The 21,013-nt window shown below is 42.9% G+C and overlaps 1 protein-coding gene across 1 annotated transcript in view; it reads right to left on the reverse strand.

The window, feature by feature from the left end:
- Positions 1 to 21,013, reverse strand: part of atp2b1a (ATPase plasma membrane Ca2+ transporting 1a) — a 207,099-nt gene that overhangs the window by 82,306 nt on the left and 103,780 nt on the right. Inside the window, 3 exon segments of the mRNA XM_084330168.1 lie at positions 618 to 832; positions 3,526 to 3,678; positions 14,437 to 14,472. Coding sequence (XP_084186294.1) covers positions 618 to 832; positions 3,526 to 3,678; positions 14,437 to 14,472 — 404 coding nt within the window.

A 21,013-nucleotide genomic window follows, 5' to 3' on the forward strand; every position in this document is an offset into this window, starting at 1 on the left:
AGAGAGAGAACCATCTAATCAGTGATGTCACTGGGATGTAAAATCTGGGGCTGCTCCAGTGCTCGATAGACAGCTTTATGGAGGCCGTTAAATGTTCGTGTGAATGAGGTTCCGATTCTGGTTCAGGTCTTCCAGCCAACACTACGACATACACTTCCCACATTAACCCTGTCACTGCCACACTACAGAAGGTTAACCCTTTCACTACCACACTACAGGTTAACCTTTCACTACCACACTACAGAAGGTTAACCCTTTCACTACCACACTACAGAAGGTTAACCCTTTCACTACCACACTACAGGTTAACCTTCTATAGATGGTTAACCTTTCACTACCACACTACAGAAGGTTAACCCTTTCACTACCACTACAGAAGGTTAACCCTTTCACTACCACACTACAGAAGGTTAAGCTTTCACTACCACGCTACATAAGGTTAACCCTTTCACTACCACACTACAGAAGGTTAACCTCTCACTACCACGCTACATAATGTTAACCCTTTCACTACCCAACTACAGAAGGTTAACCATTTCACTACCACACTACAGACGGTTAACCCTTTCACTGAAGCCCCGGTGTTGCCGATTGGCCAGTAGCGTGGCGGTGGTTACCTTGACAGAATAAGCCAGGGAGATGGTGACCGCCAGCGGCAGACCTTCGGGCACGGCCACCACCAGGACGGTGACGCCGATGATGAAGAACTTCACAAAGAACTGGACGTAGATGGGCGTGCAGTCCTTCACCCAGGGCAGGTCCTGGATCCAGAATGTGTCAACCGCAAACAACGCCACCAAGATGATGACTGTGAGGGCCGACATGACCAGACCTGGACGGACAGGGAGGGGCAGAGAGATTTTATTGGTCACATGTACAGTATGTTAACACAAGGCCAACGGTACAATGAGACGTGTTGAACGAGAGAACAGGTCAGCTCAGCAGTAGAGGCACTAGAGACACGTTAGAGCACTACTCCTTAGGGATGGGTACTGAATTCGGTACTTTTGAGGTACCAAACCGAAACACGTCGGTACTACCGAGTAGGGGTGGACGGTATGGTCTAAAATTTATATCACGGTATAATTTGAAGCATAGACGGTAACGGTATATATCACGGTATCAGTGTTTCCGTTAGAATAATTTTTTTTGCCTGATAGGCAGGCTATATAAAGAATGACATCCTCAAGGCATGTAGATTTATAATATTTTAACTTAAAACTAGGCTACTTTTGCGTATAAAGTCATTATATTCCAAATAAAATAAGTCCAGAGTCCGTGCTGCTCCCATTGCAAACAGCAGGGCTGGATGCTGGATTTTGCTAGAAGCATATGTAGCTGCAGAGCCGCAGAGCCAGCGGCGCTTTCAGGTCTGGTCACAGCTTTCAGCCGTTGGGTGGGGGGGCGCTGTTGAGCGGGCCTGTGACCAGACCTGAAAGCGCCGCTGGCTCTGCGGCTCTGCAGCTGCATGCTATTCGCAAATCCACTGCTGCAGCCGTCCTCCCGCTGCAGCCGTCGTTATCATAACACTACACGCATATCATAATGTTTACAGCAAACTGTAGTTGATCACCAGGTATGTTTTATTAACGTAGAATAATTCATATAAGAAAAACGATAGGGACATCCCTTACCTTTCTCCACTGGTTAAAAATGCCAGGAACTGAAATTGAAACTTGCTGTGCGCCGCGGTGATATGTGTTTATTATGAAATGACAATTGCGTGTTGACACGCCCACTGCGCGAAGCCTCCTAAATAACTTTTTCCAGTTTGCACATATCTATTATCTATGACTAATTCTATCTATTTTTAGGGGCAAATGCGATTGAAATAGTCGCGCTGTGGTTACATGACGTCATTGCTATTTTAGAGCTGCTCTACCGGTTACACGGTATAGTCAAAATCCATACCGTAGAGCAAATTAATACCGTTTATACCGTCCACCCCTACTACCGAGTATCGATTCAAGTGAGATACCAAAAAAAATTATATTATTTTCATGTCAACGTTCACACGCACAATATATGCTTACCTAGGATTTGACTTGATTCAACAACAAAGCAGTCAGAGCAATGGCAAGCCGAAAACGTCGAAATTGTAGTTATTTGAAGTTTGGATTTTTTTTTTCATGACTGAGGTAGGTAAACTAAATTTCTTGAGACTAAAGTACAGAAAAAAGGTACCGTTGGGTACCGGTATCGATTCACAGGTACCGGTACCGTATCGGTTCAAATGTGAAAGGTACCCATCCCTACTACTCCTAGACAAAAATCTAAAAGATGCAACACTATATTATATATACGTATATCAGTGTTTTCCACAGGATTTTCAGAGACTATGGGGGGTGAACCTCTGACCCTCTAGGGGGGTCCGGGGGCATGCCCCCCCGTAACTTTTCTTTTTTGTTTTGTACATTTTAAAGTTAAATGCATCAATCTGGTGCACTTTGAGAGCAAAATAAAGAGGCGAGATCTATGATGAACTTTGTGCTCAAAACACAAAATCGACTTGACTAGTGCTTCCCAATCCTCTCCTCGAAGCACCCCAGCCGTTCAATGTATTTGTTAAATTCCACCACCAGCACACCTGATTCAACTTAACTAGCCCTTTATTAGTTTTTATTGACTCAGGTGTGCTGGTGGTGGAATTTAACAAATACATGGAACAGCTGGGGTGTCTCGAGGAGAGGTTTGGGAACCACTGGACTAGAGCAGACATTTGAGCCATCAAAGAAATGAAGCAAAAGTAGTTACCTGTGTTGAACTGGTTTATTTTTTAGAAAAAAAATAATATATATACTGGATTACTATTACGACTAGTACCACTGCCAATACTACTGATACATCCCTATTGGCAAACTTTATATTTTAAAAAAATATAACGCCACAGTCTAGGTAATTAATGGGAAACCCTGTATGCAGGGGTGTAAAGTACTTGAGTAATTGTACTTTGTTACAATACTTAAGTACTGTTTTTGGGGATTTGTACTTTACTCAAGTATTATTAGGTTTGTATACTTTTACTTTTACTCTATTACATTTCTGAGAAAAAAAAGCATACTTTTTACTTAAAATGCAGACCTACAATGTACAACAATCAACCAACAATTTTAATTAGTATATTTGTTTCTCTGGACCAACTAATGTTAACGTTATTAATCCTGCGGCCGCACTTTATTTAAAAACAGCCAATCAAATCCCCATCAATGGAAAATGAACCCGCCCATACCCATGCCGATTGGTCCTTGTGCAAGACTACAAAGCGTGGGATCTTTGATTAAACACCTGCTATTAGAAGAATAGACAGTCAGAAAAAAGGTTTTTACTTTTACTTTTTAGTACATTTAAAAGTAGAAACTTTTAGACTTTTACTCAAGTGTGTTTTTAGCCAGATTCTCTGACTTTTACTTGAGTACGATTTTGAGACAGTACCCATACTTTCACTTAAGTATAATTTCTGGGTACTTTTTACACCCCTGCATATTATATGACAATGATGAGGAAACCGCCGTCTTTTCCACTGACCTGCTTTTCCGATCTGGACGGCTAGTTTGGTCAGCTTGCCCTGCAGGACAGACTTCTCCTTCTTTGGCAGGTTGCTCTTCTTCTTCTCCTCCGCTTCGCCCCCGTCGCTGTTCAGAGGCTGCATCTCCATAGCAGCACCGTCCTGGGCTTTAGCTGGGGGGGGGTGACATTTCATTGAATTTCACTTTATTTAAACTCGAAAGGCAAGCGAGGTTTCCCTCATTACAGGCACGTCGAGTGTACATACGGGTAACCCTTTCAGTATGACACTACCAAATGGTTAACCCTTTCACTGTGACAACACATAAGGTTAACCCTTTCACTGCCACACGGCAAAGGGTTAACCCTTTCACTACCACACTACAGAAGGTTAACCCTTTACTATCACACTAGACTGTTAACCAAAAAAAGGCATGTAAAATCACGCGGCAAAGAAAATCCTAACAATAAGACAAGTAAGGATAACAATCAATTAAAACACGTACAACTTGATTGACGAAGGTTGGAGATCAAGGTGTTAAACTCTGCAACAGAGGGGAGAGTCTCAAGCTTTAAGGACTGTTGGAGTTAATTCCATGAGCTAGAAAGGCATTGTAGCTAAATGCAGATTTACCTTGTTCAGAGCAATAATGATGATAGCTTACCAATAAGGATGTAGTATAAGGAGGTAGCTGACCAATAATGATGTAGTATAAGGAGGTAGCTTACCAATAAGGATGTAGTATAAGGAGGTAGCTGACCAATAATGATGTAGTATAAGGAGGTAGCTGACCAATAAGGATGTAGTATAAGGAGGTAGCTGACCAATAATGATGTAGTATAAGGAGGTAGCTTACAAATAATGATGTAGTATAAGGAGGCAGCTTACCAATAATGTAGTATAAGGAGGTAGCTTACCAATAATGTGGTATAAGGAGGTAGCTTACCAATAAAGATGTAGTATAAGGGGGTAGCTTACCAATAAGGATGTAGTATAAGGAGGTAGCTGACCAATAATGATGTAGTATAAGGAGGTAGCTTACTAATAATGATGTAGTATAAGGAGGTAGCTTACCAATAATGTAGTATAAGGAGGCAGCTTACCAATAATGATGTAGTATAAGGAGGTAGCTTACCAATAATGATGTAGTATAAGGAGGTAGCTTACCAATAATGTAGTATAAGGAGGTAGCTTACCAATAATGATGTAGTATAAGGAGGTAGCTTAGCAATAATGATGTAGTATAAGGAGGTAGCTTACCAATAATGTAGTATAAGGAGGTAGCTTACCAATAATGTAGTATAAGGAGGCAGCTTACCAATAATTATGTAGTATAAGGAGGTAGCTTACCAATAATGTAGTATACGGAGGTAGCTTACCAATAATGTAGTATAAGGAGGTAGCTTAACAATAATGATGTAGTATAAGGAGGCAGCTTACCAATAATGATGTAGTATAAAGAGGTAGCTTACCAATAATGTAGTATAAGGAGGTAGCTTACCAATAATGATGTAGTATAAGGAGGTAGCTTACCAATAATGATGTAGTATAAGGAGGTACAGTAGCTTACCAATAATGATGTAGTATAAGGAGGCAGCTTACCAATAATGATGTAGTATAAGGAGGCAGCTTACCAATAATGAAGTAGTATAAGGAGGCAGCTTACCAATAATGATGTAGTATAAGGAGGTAGCTTACCAATAATGATGTAGTATAAGGAGGCAGCTTACCAATAATGATGTAATATAAGGAGGTAGCTTACCAATAATGTAGTATAGGCCTTAAAAATTTAAAAAGTGTTTGTTGCGCCTGCGGCACGAGAGGACCAACCAACCTTCTCATAACGGACACTAGGGGTGGAACGATATATCGATCTATTATCAATTATCAAATAGGATCGATGCAACGTAAAAAGATCGATTCATATTGCGATACTCTTATTTTGAAAATCCCCTCGTGAGCATATCCGCCCCGGCTGCAACAACAACAATATCTCTGTGTGTGTAGACGTTAGACAGCATTGCTTCAGAGTCCGCCTATTTTGACCGAAATAAGTGCCTGTTGTTTTTTTCCCCACAAGGGGTCAAATGCATCTAACATGCTTTCCATCCTCGCCATTCCTTTATGCCCACGTCGCGTTAAATATCAAAATTAACGTTGCGTTAGCGTGAGCTAACTAAGCTAAGCTGATCAGAGCCATATAGAGAGAACAGCAGAGGTCCACTAGGGACTGGGAAGGAGGGGGGGGTTACTGCATTCTCGAGATAGCCCCACTAACAGGATCTGGCCGGTACTGCACCTTCTGACTCCCAATATGCCTTTTCCAGCCAAAATACAGCGCTGTGATAGGATATTAATATCGAAAAACGAACCAAAAACAGTGAGCAGGAGGTATATTTGTATTAAAAACAATAGATTGTTTTTCATTTAAATGTCTGGAAGAGATCAAAAATAAAAATGTCATGATATGTCATTGCCTTTTTTTTGTTGATTTAAATGTTAGTGATTGTGTTAAATGGGCATATAATATCGTCTCATATCGATCGCAGGCACCTGAATTGAATCGTATCGTATCGTGGCAGACTTTGTGATATCGGAAAATATCGTATCGTTGTCCAAAGAATCGATATCGTATCGTATCGTGATGAAACTGGTGATTCCCACCCCTAACGGACACAGTGATGAGTGTTGCATCTATCATTAGTGATTAATCTGTAACTATCTACAGCTCCAATAGGCTCAAACTTACTATGTTTGTCAGTTGATTTACAATCGTATCAATACCCTGTTTTAGCTTAAAATACCAATCGGTACAACCCCAACCACAACAAATAAGTTTCCTTGAGGCAGCCAAGTGGCGCAGTGGGCAAGGCGCTCGCTACTAACGCAGGATATGGCTGGGTTCGAGCCCAGCTCTCGGCGTTGCTACCATCTTGGCTGGTCGTTCATACTAACACAATTGGCAAGTGTTAGAGGGTGGGAAAGCTGGTGGGTGGGGATTGGACGTTGTGGACAGCGAATCCTACAGGTCGGTTGGTGCGCCTGTACAGCAGAATCAGGAAGCAACGGGGGCAGCGTGAGCCTCCCACGCGTTACTCCTCACTGCTGAGAGATCGTGCTGTACAGGTGAAAAGATGCGACAGCTGCCTCCTCATGCACCGGAGGGGACACGTGATGCAAGGCTTTGTCCTCACTGCAGCCGACCAGTGGGAGGCATAGTCTAGCAACGTTCGAGACAGGGGAGGGGAGAATTGAAGGGAGAATTGGCAGGGCGAAATTGGGATGGGAGAAAAAAATTGAAAAATAAGGAGAAAAAGTGGACCAAAAAAATAATAATAATAAGTTTCCTTGACAACAAAGTGGAAGTTCAATGATCGACGCATCAGCAGAGACAAAAAATTAGGGATTCAGAGCCGTTCATGAACATGAAACCTTTTCAAACATCAAAGCAGAACAGAGATGAAGCCAAACATGAGTGCTGCTGGTCCAAGGTCAACACAAAAAACTATCCATTTAAAGGCTTAAGTTTAAAAGATCTTCCATCCTCAACCTAGGTTGTTAATCATGACCATTTTGCTTTCCCCAAAATGCCAAAGTAACAAACACAACATATTTGAGTAAAAGACATAAAAACAAAAGCACCAGTTTGATGTAGAGCTGTTTACAGAGCAGTCGGGATGTTTGTGTGTGTGTGTGTGTGTGTGTGTGTGTGTGTGTGTGTGTGTGTGTGTGTGTGTGTGTGTGTGTGTGTGTGTGTGTGGGGAATGCAGTAGACACAGAACAAGCGGTGGAAGAACAGGTCCGATTGGATTCTAGCCCAACACCCATCTCTGCACATCGGTTTAGCAGACGGGTCAACAGCAAGTCACTTCTGGAAGACTGAGCGAATCACACTTTACTTCATTGGATATTCTAGATAGCTGACAAATGTTGCAAAATATTGTGTATTCTTTCCACATCTATGCTGATGAGTATTTATTGTACCCGTTATGTGAATAATTGTTCTTTACCTGTTCACTCACCAAGACAAATTTAAATCAATGTTTCATTGAAATGGTAATAAGTTATTGGATCTTGAATAGCACAGTGCGAGAATGAGTATCTCCCTTAGGGTTGAGTTCAATACAACAAAAAGGTGACCCTTTAAAAAGGAGTCTTGGAGGAGGAGCCACTAAATACTTTTAGCAAACGTTTTTTAATATCTCCCTATTTTCACAGGGAACCCGGGGGCATCTAAGTGTAATTAATGTGTGTCTACAGTCCGTGCTCTAGTCTAAGGTCCAAAATGTAATTAGGTAAAAGGCTTTGGGAATCGAATTACCATATTCACACATGAAGATTTAGCGCACCAGTTAACCGGCCCGCAGCTTTGGGATCAGACGGTGGAACCCTTCTCAGCAGTCACCATTTCAATTCCTATAAGACTCTTTTCTCTCCAACACCCCACCCCCCCCCTCCCCACTCATACACACATCCATCACTGCCGAGAGAGAGAGAGAGAGAGAGAGAGAGAGAGAGAGAGAGAGAGAGAGAGAGAGAGAGAGAGAGAGAGAGAGAGAGAGAGAGAAAGAGGGGGATAGGGAGAGAAGGAGGGGGAGAGAGAAGGAGGGGGAGAGAGAAGGAGAGAGAGAGATAGAGAGCGCGAGAGAGAGGGCGAGCGAGCGAGAGAGAGAGAGAGAGAGAGAGAGAGAGAGAGAGAGAGAGAGAGAGAGAGAGAGAGAGAGAGAGAGAGAGAGAGAGAGAGAGAGAGAGAGAGAGAGAGAGAGAGAAAGGGAAAGGGGCAGGGATATGGGAGGGACTTTAACAGTGAGCTACTGCGGCTGCCTGTCCTGCACTCACACAACCCGTGTAATCTCAGTCTAAAGGATTACTGCTCATTCCTCATTCCTGGCAGGCAGAGGGAATCTGTGCATCAGGGATGAAACACCACAGCCCCCCCCCTAAACAGCATCATCATCAAGAAATCCTACTCGCACCATAATAACATTTTTAGTGTTTGGAGTTTTAGTGCTGCGACCGACCTGCGAGTGAATCAAAACCTATGTGGCAGACTTTCCCCACAACACTCTGATCATCATCATCGTCCTCATAACCATCATCCTCGGTGTGAGTATCAGCACTCTGAGTCTTACAGAGGAGTCTCAGACGGAGGGGAGCGAGCGAGAGAGAGAGAGAGAGAGAGAGAGAGAGAGAGAGAGAGAGAGAGAGAGAGAGAGAGAGAGAGAGAGAAAGAGGGGGATAGGGAGAGAAGGAGGGGGAGAGAGAAGGAGGGGGAGAGAGAAGGAGAGAGAGAGATAGAGAGCGCGAGAGAGAGGGCGAGCGAGAGAGAGAGAGAGAGAGAGAGAGAGAGAGATGGTGGGAAAGCAGATGCTCTACCCTCCCCACGCGGACCCCCCCCCCCAGGATTGTTACAAGGCCTTAATCTCCTCATCACTAATCGCCATAACTGGATTCACCAGCACCTGCCATTCAAAGCTGGATGTGACAGGGGGAGGAGAAGAAAGAGAAGGAGAGGGAGAGAGAGAGAGAGAAGAGAAAGAAAGAAGAGAGACAGAGACAGCGAGAGAGAGACAGCGAGAGAGAGACAGAGAGAGACAGAGAGAGAAAGAGAAAGAGAAAGAGAGAAAAAGAGAAAGAGAAAGAGAGAAAGAGAAAGAGAGAAAGAGAGAAAGAGAGAAAGAGAAAGAGAAGGCTGGACCTAGCAGCACAATAGAGGAGAAAGAGCCGCTGGCACACGGTGGGGAATCACATGGAGACGTGCAGGAAATATGTAACGTCCTCCTGCTAGGAGACAGACAGGGGCTTTAACCAGAGAAGATACAGACTGAGGCTTTAGCCAGAGAAGATACAGACTGAGGCTTTAGCCAGAGAAGATACAGACTGAGGCTTTAACCAGAGAAGACACAGACTGAGGCTTTAACCAGAGAAGACACAGACTGAGGCTTTAACCAGAGAAGACACTACAGACTGAGGCTTTAGCCAGAGAAGATACAGACTGAGGCTTTAGCCAGAGAAGATAGACTGAGGCTTTAGCCAGAGAAGATACAGACTGAGGCTTTAGCCAGAGAAGATACAGACTGAGGCTTTAGCCAGAGAAGATACAGACTGAGGCTTTAGCCAGAGAAGATACAGACTGAGGCTTTAGCCAGAGAAGATACAGACTGAGGCTTTAGCCAGAGAAGATACAGACTGAGGCTTTAACCAGAGAAGACACTACAGACTGAGGCTTTAACCAGAGAAGATACAGACTGAGGCTTTAGCCAGAGAAGATACAGACTGAGGCTTTAGCCAGAGAAGATACAGACTGAGGCTTTAACCAGAGAAGACACTACAGACTGAGGCTTTAACCAGAGAAGACACTACAGACTGGGGCTTTAACCAGAGAAGACACTACAGACTGAGGCTTTAACCAGAGAAGACACTACTGACTGGGGCTTTAACCAGAGAAGACACTACAGACTGAGGCTTTAACCAGAGAAGACACTACAGACTGACTGGGACTTTAACCAGAGAAGACACTACAGACTGACTGGGGCTTTAACCAGAGAAGACACTACAGACTGGGGCTTTAACCAGAGAAGACACTACAGACTGACAGGCGGAGGGGCAAGCGCGCTCTGAACAGCGTGTCAACAACTTGCTGTAGAACACTCGCCAGCTGGTACCGATACTGCAGAAAGTATCGGTATTCGTTGTAACGTTACAGCTACCAGCTAACGTTAGCTACTGCTAGCAGTTAGCTCTGTTAGCTTAGCTTGCCACCGTTATAATTACTGCATGGAAACGGAGTAACGTTAACGTTTAAACGTTATGTCGAGGTCATACAATACTACAGTCGACATAAGGTTAACGTTACCCCGTTTCCATCAAGTGTTTAAATAGCAGCAATCTTGTTGAAAATGTAACGTTACTAAAATGCTCCGAGCATAGCCCCCCTCTCTCTCTCTCTCTCTCTCTCTCTCGTTATCTTTAAATAAAAATCGAAACTGTTACTAACTGTAATACAAACAGTTCAGTTTGTCAGGTACATGCAACACAGATTACAGTGTTTACATCTGTCTGCTTGAGAAAATACCATGTTCTGCATTTGCAATAAAAATTATTGAAGTGAGATGAACAGTTATTTTTAAATGTGTGATCTAAAGATAAACAAAGGGTTTTAAAAGTGTTATATTTATCTTCTCTTATAGTACCAGAGAAGACACTACTGACTGAGGCTTTAACCAGAGAAGACACTACAGACTGAGGCTTTAACCAGAGAAGACACTACAGACTGGGGCTTTAACCAGAGAAGACACTACTGACTGAGGCTTTAACCAGAGAAGACACTACAGACTGAGGCTTTAACCAGAGAAGACACTACTGACTGAGGCTTTAACCAGAGAAGACACTACAGACTGAGGCTTTAACCAGAGAAGACACTACAGACTGAGGCTTTAACCAGAGAAGACACTACAGACTGGGGCTTTAACCAGAGAAGACACTACAGACTGAGGCTTTAACCAGAGAAGACACTACAGACTGGGGCTTTAACCAGAGAAGACACTACAGACTGGGGCTTTAACCAGAGAAGACACTACAGACTGAGGCTTTAACCAGAGAAGACACTACAGACTGGGGCTTTAACCAGAGAAGACACTGACAGAAGCCCCCCGCCCCCCCCCCCCCCAATAACAATGACACTGGCAAAAACACTGCACTGGGACTGACCTGGAACTCTGCACTGCACTTTACACTTTATATATATATATTTATTCAAATGATTAATCCTGCACTGCACTGTCTTTGTCCTGTGTCTGTTGTTGCTGTTGTTATGTGAAAAGAAAATGTATGGAAAAATGCATACTCTGTAATGCTGAGACAATTACCAATGTGGTTACACATATGGCTTAAATAAAGGAATCTGAATCTGACACATGCACTGAGTCGCTGATGAAATGTTCTCTGCACTTCCCAACCCATCGTCCTCCCCCCCCCCCCCCAAGGGCAGCCAGGAGCAGACCGGCCGGGGACCAATCCAAGTGCTCCTGTCCGTCTTCGTCAGGGACGCGACAGCGTTAGCGATCTGTTGTGCATGTTTTTCCATTGGGTTTATCTTATCGGGAGGGGAAACCCTTGCGAGCACATGGTGAGAACATGCAAACTCCACACAGAAAGGCCTGGGAGATACCCCACCTGGGTAACTGGCAACACGGCAACGTGGTCGCCGAGCGGGAATCGAACCCAGGACCTTCTAGCTGTGAGGCGACAGTGTTAGTTAACCACTACACCACCGTGCCGCAGAAGACACTGACACAGACAGACAGGGGCTTTAACCAACATCCAATGTTATTAACAACATAATCCTAAATGTAACTAGGCCTCGAGATTGAAAAACGCTGTCATCAGGTAATCACATCAATGCTACCCGGTATCGGAAAATGTTGAAAAATAAATACATATATATATTTTAAATAAATAAATAAAATCAAAGCCTATCACTACAGGCGTACACATCATTCAGAATGAAGAAGAGATCTCCTCACTAAGAACTCACGTCATTAGGACTTGTACAATAGCAATCAACTGCTTAAATGTCAGGAATATCATTTTCAATAGGGATGTCCCGATCGAATTTTTTTGCTCCCGATCCGATCCCAAGATTTTGAGTATCTGCCGATACCGATCATTCCCGATCCGATCTTTCACATTAGTAACCAATTTGACACATTTTTGTCAGAAACTGGCGAAGCGAGACAAGCCCCTCTGTTGCCTCAATAGCCCCAGTCGAGCGCGGCGGCTCACATTACATTCACCCTGAGCCCCTGAGAATGTGCTTCATACGAGAGATATTCAAAGTTTCAATCTGTTTGCACATTAGTATACATTCACAGTGTTCGACTTACGTAATGATTTGCTCCATTTTGGTCTGAAACGCAGACAATAATCCTCACAAAGCGAATGTTGACGTTATCCAGGTAAACGTTCTTCATTCAAGCGAGGCATTGCAATCAATACAGCTGTTTGGCAGAGGACCAGCCACAGAGTCCCCCATTCCTTTGCTCGCTCTAGTCACATAACGTGACGTATTAGATTGGTCGTGTTGAACGTACACGGAACGTCCGCCTTGCAAACATTGCAACTGGCTATTGGACTGGCTTCGGTTTCAATTTTAAAATGCTTCCAAACTTCTGACATTTTGTCTAGCTGCTCCGAGTCATCAGGTGGACCTGCCGGTGTTGCGGGGGCGACGCATTGCGAGGTCTGCTATTTTCGGCCCACGTCACTGTCGTGCGACAGTGTAAATCAAAGGAAATGCGTTTGTTTTGGCAAATTCTTCTGCTCTGTGCGACAATAAATAAATGATATGTAATTTAAAACCAAAACTAAGGCCTCAGTATGAGTTTAAGACGTGCACATGGTCATTTTTCTGACAGATATTGTGATTGCGATAACATTTGCGATATTTTTTTAAGCAGCCCAACGGAGGTTTATTGTAAAATGTGGCTTGCATCTGGCCTAAGCGAAAGCCTACTTCCAAAGACCAGATATGGGATGCATGCGCGCGCACACACACACAGCAAGGGAGAATGGCTTTTAAATGATTTTAGAATATTTCAGCTAATGAAGTTAAATGATTATTATCATCAACTATCCAGTTCGTTTTTATAGTGCAACGTTTTGCTACTTAAACGTTAATTGAACGTACAGTAGAGAGAGGGAGGGAGAGAGAGACGGGCTCCCCCCACCCCGAGCACCACTGTCTTAAATACTTCGAAGCTTCGTTCGATGGCACAAGCTTCGAACATTTAAAAAAGAAAATCGAAGTTAAAAAAAAAAAAAAAAAAAAAAGTGTTTTTATTTTTTTAACTTCGATTTTTTTTTTTTTTCGAAGCTTGTGCCATCGAAATAACGTGTATCCATTCAACTAGCTGCTGTACTGCTATGGTAGCTAGCCTAGCCGCAATGCTATGGCCGATCCCATTCACGTTAGCATGTAAGCTAACAACAAGAGCTTTAGGTTTAGTCTCTCGCTTTTTGAGAGACATAAACTCTCCGCTCTTGGTGGTACATTGTGTTGATGACTCTGCACCCCCCCTTAACAACCGTTTGTATTGAGCCGTATTGTATTGTACCCAGCTCGGCCCCGAAGCTTCGATTGCCAAAAAAAGCTTCGAAGGTCAGCCCTAGTAGCTACCTTGGGCTATTTTTTTTTGTTTTTAATCTTTTTCCCCCTCCTTTTTCCTCCGATTTTCTCCCATCCCAATGTTAGTCGTTATGCCAATTCCCAATCCCCTTCCTGGTCGCTGCGCACTTACCCCCCACAGTCGGTCTGGGAGAGTGGAGGCTACCACGTGTTTCCTCCGACACACGTCCAGCCAATCAAGCGCTTCTTTTCACCTGGCAGCGCGGATTCTCACTGAGAGGGCGTAGCGTGAGGAAGGATCACACTATCCCACTTAGATCCTATCCGCGCTTAGCAGGCGCCCCGACCGAACTGTAGGAGTCGCTGTTTACAACGACCCGGACCCACCCCGCCAGCTTCTCCCACCCTCTAATACTGCCAATTGTATTAGTGTTAACGGCCAGCCAAGCTGGTGACAACCCCGGAGCTGTGAGCTGGATTCGAACAGGCGAATACAGACCTTGGGCTACTTCTGATTGGTGAGCAATGAGAGCACAGCACTTCTGATTGGTAAGCATGACTGGCACGCAAGAAGAAACCTTGAATCAGACTCGCTGTATATATAATGTATCCCAAATCGCAGGCTTTGCAATTTGCTAATCGCATAATTTCAAATCACGATTTCGATTTAAAATCGATTAATCGTTCAGCCCTAGTGTGTGTGTGTGTGTCTCTGTCTGTCTGTCTGTCTGTCTGTCTGTCTGTCTGTCTGTCTGTCTGTCTGTCTGTCTGTCTGTCTGTCTGTCTGTCTGTCTGTCTGTCTCACCTTTCTTACGGTCCACTGATCCATCCTGCTTCTTATCTGCGGAGGAAACAGAGAGGAATGTAGTCAGAAAACATATTGGTATGAAATCTGCAGCTGTACTTTCAAGTTTAGTTTTATTTGTCACATATAAGGTACATGTGCATTATAGTGAACTGCTTGGTTCTGTATGAGCCTCCTGAGATTGTGCTTCATACAGTTAAAAAATAAGTTAAAGAGTAAAGACCAAACACTATACAAAATATACAATATACAAAACTAAAATGTACAAAATGAAAAAAGTAAGAAATAAAAAAATTAGGTGCGGCTGGGTGGCGCAGCAGACATTGCGCTCGTCACAAACGCATGAGACACCGGTAGCTAAGCATTCCAAAAAGGGACCCCATATCATTTCAAATTTGTTCAAGGTCTCAGACCTACTGTGACGAATGCTTTCCAGCTGCAAAGAGGAGACCATCTCAGTGAGCCACCTTTTAAAATTTGGAGACGACGTGTCTTTCCATTCCTTCAGGATAATTCTTTTGGCCACAGCCATACCAAACATCAGGGCCTCCTGCTCATTGTAAGGTAATTCTGTAGTGTTAGCTGAACAGCCGAGTAAAGCTAGAAGGCAGTCTGGGGCAATCTCTCTTTTGTACGCCTTGGTATACCAGTCAAAAATGTCTACCCAGTACTTAAATAGCTTGGGACAAAACCAAAACATATGTGAAAGATTACCCTCTGCGGACATGCAACGATCACAGATAGGCGATACAGAGGGATAGATTCTATGCAGTTTGGTTTTAGAGTAATGTAGTCTGTGAATGACCTTAAACTGTATAAGTTGGACTCTGGCATTAATAGAACATTTATGTATCCTGCTAAGTCCCTCCTCCCACATCTCATCAGAGATTTCCATACTAAGCTCTGTGGACCATACATCTTTAATGTGGTCGGAGGAAGCCATAGATTGGACAGAGAAATATGAAACAAAATCAGAGATCAGGTGTTTTGAAACTGGTGATCGGCTCATGAGATTATAAAACTGGTAGTCAGCAGGACATGTCTCAAAGTCTGGGATATTACTGCGGACATAATTTCTAACCTGCAGGTAACGAAAGAAGTGTGAGCTTGTAAGATTAAACTTAGACTTAAGTTCGTTAAATGAGGCAAAGTGACGATCAACATATAGATCTTTAATAGTGGCCAGTCCCTTTCCCTTCCATAATGAAAAAACAATATCAGATTGACCAGGGGGAAAATTATGGTTATCACATATTGGAGCATATGCCGAGGTTGAAGGTACTTTGAAAACCTTTTTGATTTGACTCAATATTCTCAGTGAGTTCCGAAGGATACAATTGTTGAGAGCCATTTTATTAATCGTATCACACTTAGAAAATAACATTGCAGGAAGAGAGCTTTTTAGGTTCACATGCGCCTCCATGTCTAGCCACCTGGGGGCGTCCATGGCTACTGTAGCATCACCTATGAAGTAATCTTGCCAGAAGGTCATGGCCCTTGCATTAGCAGCCCAGTAGTAGTGCTGGAATACCGGCAGGGCCAGCCCCCCCATATGCTTTGGCTTCTGCAAGTGTGCTTTTGAAATACGATGTGCTTTATAGCCCCAGACAAATGGCAGAAGTATAGTGTCTATCTGTTTAAAGAAAGAGGCAGTCAAAAAAATAGGCACGCTCTGAAAAAGGTAAAGGAACCTGGGAAGAACCACCATTTTTATGACATTCACACGCCCCACCAAAGACACTGGCAAAATTCTCCACCTCTCCATATTTTTCTTCAATTTTGAGACCATTTCACCAAAGTTCAGTTTAAATAGGAGTTTGGGATCCTTTGGTATAACTACTCCCAGATAGGTGAAGTGGTCATATTCTATTTTAAAGGGTAAGCTGTCAGTAAAGGAAGAGTCTAGGCTCCCTGAGATGGGCATGAACACACTTTTCTCCCAGTTAATGGAGTAACCAGAGAAAGTACCAAACTGCCTGATTAAATCTAGGAGACATGGGACGGAGGAGGCAGAATCAGCAAGATACAGGACCACATCATCCGCATATAGCGAAATACGGCTCTCATACTTTCCCAACTTTATTCCTGTGATGTTGGGATGACTCCTGATACTGATAGCCAGGGGTTCGAGGGCTAAATTGAACAGTAAGGGACTAATACAACATCCTTGTCGGGTGCCGCGATGGAGTGGGAAGGAGTCAGATCTATCAGAATTGGTAAGAATGGAAGCTCTGGGATGAGCATACAACATTCCAATAAGAGAACGAAACCTGTCACCGAAACCAAAGCGCTGGAGGACACTGAACATATATTTCCATTCGATCTGGTCGAATGCCTTTTCAGCGTCAAGTGATATGATCGCCGGCTTAGTGTCCTTTCTTTGGTTAGAGTACAATATGTTTAGTAATTTCCGAATATTAGAAAAAGCAAGCCTGCCAGGAATGAATCCCGTTTGGTCGGAGTGGACGAGAGATCCGACATGCTGAGCCAACCTAGTGGCCAACACCTTGGCAACTGTCTTTTGGTCAAAATTCAACAAACGTATAGGCCGGAACCCTGCTGGATCAGTCCCATCCCTACCTTTCTTGAGTAAAAGGCACACATTTGCTTCGTAAAGGGAGTCAGGGAAGACATTATTAGTGATAGAATGTTGAATCATTCTAAGAAGTAGAGGGGCCAAAATGTCACTGTAAGTTTTATAAAACTCCGCCCCATACCCATCCGGGCCAGCGGCCTTCCCGCTAGGGAAAGACTTTATTGCACTTGTTATTTCCTGCAGGCTGAAATCAGCATCTAGCTCATCCCTTGCCTTATCACTAAGCACTGGCATATCAATATTGTCCAGGAAGCTCTCAACCTCAGAGTCTGGGGCATGGCATCTAGAGGTATAAAGGCCAGTATAAAATTCTTTAAAACGGTCATTTATGTCTTTAGGGTTAGTCAGCAAGCTGCCCGATATAGATTTGATACTATGAATTGCCTGGCTGGCCTGTACACCCCTCAGCTGCCTAGCCAACAGTCTGTCTGGTTTATCACTTAGTTCAAAGTGCTTCTGTCTGAGTTTAAGGAGGAGGGTACTAACCTGCTTGCCCAGAATAGAATTGTATTCATACTTCAATTTTAAAATGTTATTTAAGTCCATTTGGGATTGTGATAGTCTGTAAACCTGCTCCAGCGAGGGGAGCCGTGCCTCAATCTCAGCCAGGCGCTTACGTCTTTCTCTCTTTCCAAAGGCTTCATAAGATATAATGTGCCCTCTCAATACCACCTTAAGAGACTCCCATAGTGTAGCGTCGGAGACATCACCGGTATCATTAGTCTCCATAAACTCAATGAGTCGAGATCTCATTTGATCGCGAAATGCTTTCTCCGAGAGCAAAGAGGGGTTGAAGCGCCAACTGTATCGCGTCTGTGGCAGTGCCAGCTTTACCAACATAGTGATTGGCGCATGATCTGAAATAAGGATGCTATGATATTTAGTTTGCAGCACACTAGATATAAATTTAGCATCGACAAGAAAATAATCTATTCTTGTATACGATTTGTGGAGGTGGGAAAAGAAAGAATAATCCCTGTCTGTAGGGTGCTGCAATCTCCATATGTCAACTATGTTCATAGAACGCATTAAATTGTTTAGTACTCCAACGGAATTAATGGTCGGAGGCGGACGAGTGGACGTACGATCAAGATAGGGATCTAGATAGCAATTAAAATCTCCACCTAAAATCAAGTTGGTGGTATTCAGATCAGGGATTATGTCAAATATTTTACGAAAAAAGCTTGGGTCGTCAATGTTAGGACCATAAATATTCAGGCATGTTATTGGTAGTGAATTAATGCTACCAGACACCATGACATATCTGCCTCCGGGGTCGGAGATTACCGTGGTCATTTGAAATGGGACAGATTTACTAAATAAAATAGCAACCCCTCTTGCTTTGGAAGAAAAAGCAGATTGGTACACTTGTGACACCCAGTGCTTCCTCAGGCGCCTCTGTTCCGTTGGAGCTATATGAGTCTCTTGTAAAAATATAATATCTGCAGACAATGTTTTCAAATGAGCAAATACTTTTCCCCTTTTAACTGCACTACCCAATCCTTTAGTGTTCCATGACACCATCGTAATAGGCTTCTCACCCCCCGATATATTAACCCCTTGCGTCATCACGACCAAGTGATAACAATCTTAATACAAACAGCATGGTATATGAAGTACATTTTAATACATTGATCATCCACCTTCTTGAAAGAGACTTCAGATACAAAAATATAACAATAAGGACTGGCAACACAATAAACCCCCCCACCGCCGTCTTTTTTTTTTTTAATAAACTTTCCAGACCCAGACCCAGCCCAGGGAGAAGCCCCAGCCCAACTAAATCAACTTTCTTTAACACTTTGAGTGCCAGCGACATGTATTGTCGTCTTATCATGCCCCCCGTTGAGTGCAGACGACGCAAATTGTAAAATAGCGATCTGAATTCATATTTCATCAACAGAGTCTCCCGTTGGTACAGCAGACCCTCTAGGAGCTCAGATGGGAAAATACTGCCCCCTATCGTCTATCCCTGTGTAACTGCAGGCCATTCGATTATACTGCTGGATCCCTGTGGGGGGAGCCAACTGGCTCCATTATGCTGGCGAGGGATCTGATGATGAGGGAAGTGATCGCGAGTTGGAAAGCAGCATGGAATATATATTTACAGCAGCCAATAATCAATCAATAAACGCGATCGATATTTGGAATGGCGATCAGGAATTGGAATAATCTTTTTGGAGAACATCTGATCTAAGGTAAGGAGTCTATGTTACCAGTTTTAGGATAATCAGAGCTGTATTCACTGAGATATCAGCATGTGCCGTGTGTGTGTATGTGTGTGATGTTGAGGAAATGAGAGAATAGATTTTTCAGCCCGCTTCTATAGCATGCATAAGTACACATATACTATCGATAATCTAGCGTTTATTTGAAAACGATTCATAAATAGGCCGACAAATGTCTAGTGTATTTGAGAATATTCCAATAAATGCCGTTTATGGGGGAATCTTTCTATTTTCCGGACATTTTCGAGTGAATAATAGCTTTTCGAAATGCTATAAAAAGGATATGAACCGATTAAAATACAATCCGTTTCGACAATGTTGACTGCAAACAAGTCATTGATAAGCGACGGGCAGATTAGACACATAGCCATAATTTAAAACATAGATTATGCATTTTTAACGCTATCATTGAAGTGGATGCTGGCACTCAACAGGGTTTTCAATGTTAAATGGCCGGCACTGATCTAGTTAATTAATATAACTCATCAGTTTCTTTTAATACTATAATATTAGTGTAGCCTAATCTTTATATGCAACTGTGAATTCTCTAAAAAAAAATTAATAAAAAAGAAATAATTCGAATGTTGATTTAGAATTCGAATGCCAATGTAACGAACGAAGGTTCGAACGTTCGGGCTCAGCCCTATTTAGCTGCTGCTTTTATCCAAACACGCGTACACGTTCTGTACAACAAGTCGGCAGGAAGCTAAGGGTCAGTCAAATAGTGTCGAACTTGAGTGTCACACTCCGAGTGCATAGTAGTATAGCCATATTAGCATGATAGGTAGTAGTATAAGGATAGTAGCGTAGTAGTAAGGTACATAATAGTAAAAGACAGTAAGAAGGTTAGTTTCTGCTCTGCAGGGATTCTGTCATCTCGACTACAATCACAAAGGTCCAACAATAGAGGAAAGAAGATGCGCCATTTATCGGTGACCACACCGGTTTGGGTAACATTAACTGCATTTGACGATGACGCAGCACAGGTTTGTTTGTTTGTACAAATTTGCTTATGATAGAATTTATTTTAATTTATACAGATCATATTGACATCGGTAATATGGATCACAACAGAAATATTTATATCGGTTATTGGTATGGGCCAGAATGTTCATATCGATGCATATGGTCCGTGTGTGTGCTGTGTGTCTGATCAATCAATCAGGGTTTCAGTTAGATTTTTTTTTTGCAGGTCTGAGTGTCCGGTAGATTTCAATCTACCGGACAAATGGGATAAATTCCGGTCAGAGTTTATTGAGCTTAAAAACAATTGATAGGCCTATATAAAGAATGACATCATCAAGGCATTTATAATATTTTAACTTAAAACTAGGCTACTTTTGCGTATATACAGTCATTAATATATTCCAAATAAAATAAGTCCCTCAAGACTTCGTGCTGCTGCCGACTTGAGGTGTCGGTGGGCAGTCTGCCCGACCTTAATAAACAGCAGTCTGTTATAATCACATTTTTATGAGCTAACGAATTCCGTTATATTGGACATTTGTATTAATTATATCAAGCGAAGAACTGAGAAATTTGGCAGAGAGAGACGGCAACATTATCGTGGGTTTGCGCCGTGATGTATATCTCCACCTCCCAACGACTTGGTGCTGCTCATAATGTCCGGTGAAAATAATTCCCTCTAAGCACAATTTGATTATTTGAATTGTATTAAAATAGGCTAAAATTAAATAGCCTATGCGATGAACGAAACAATCATTACATTTGTCGTTGCTTCACCAAGCAGCCG

This window comes from Notolepis coatsorum (genome assembly GCF_963971535.1).
Source record: "Notolepis coatsorum genome assembly, chromosome: 15".
In the NCBI taxonomy this organism is placed as follows: Eukaryota; Metazoa; Chordata; class Actinopteri; order Aulopiformes; family Paralepididae; genus Notolepis; species Notolepis coatsorum.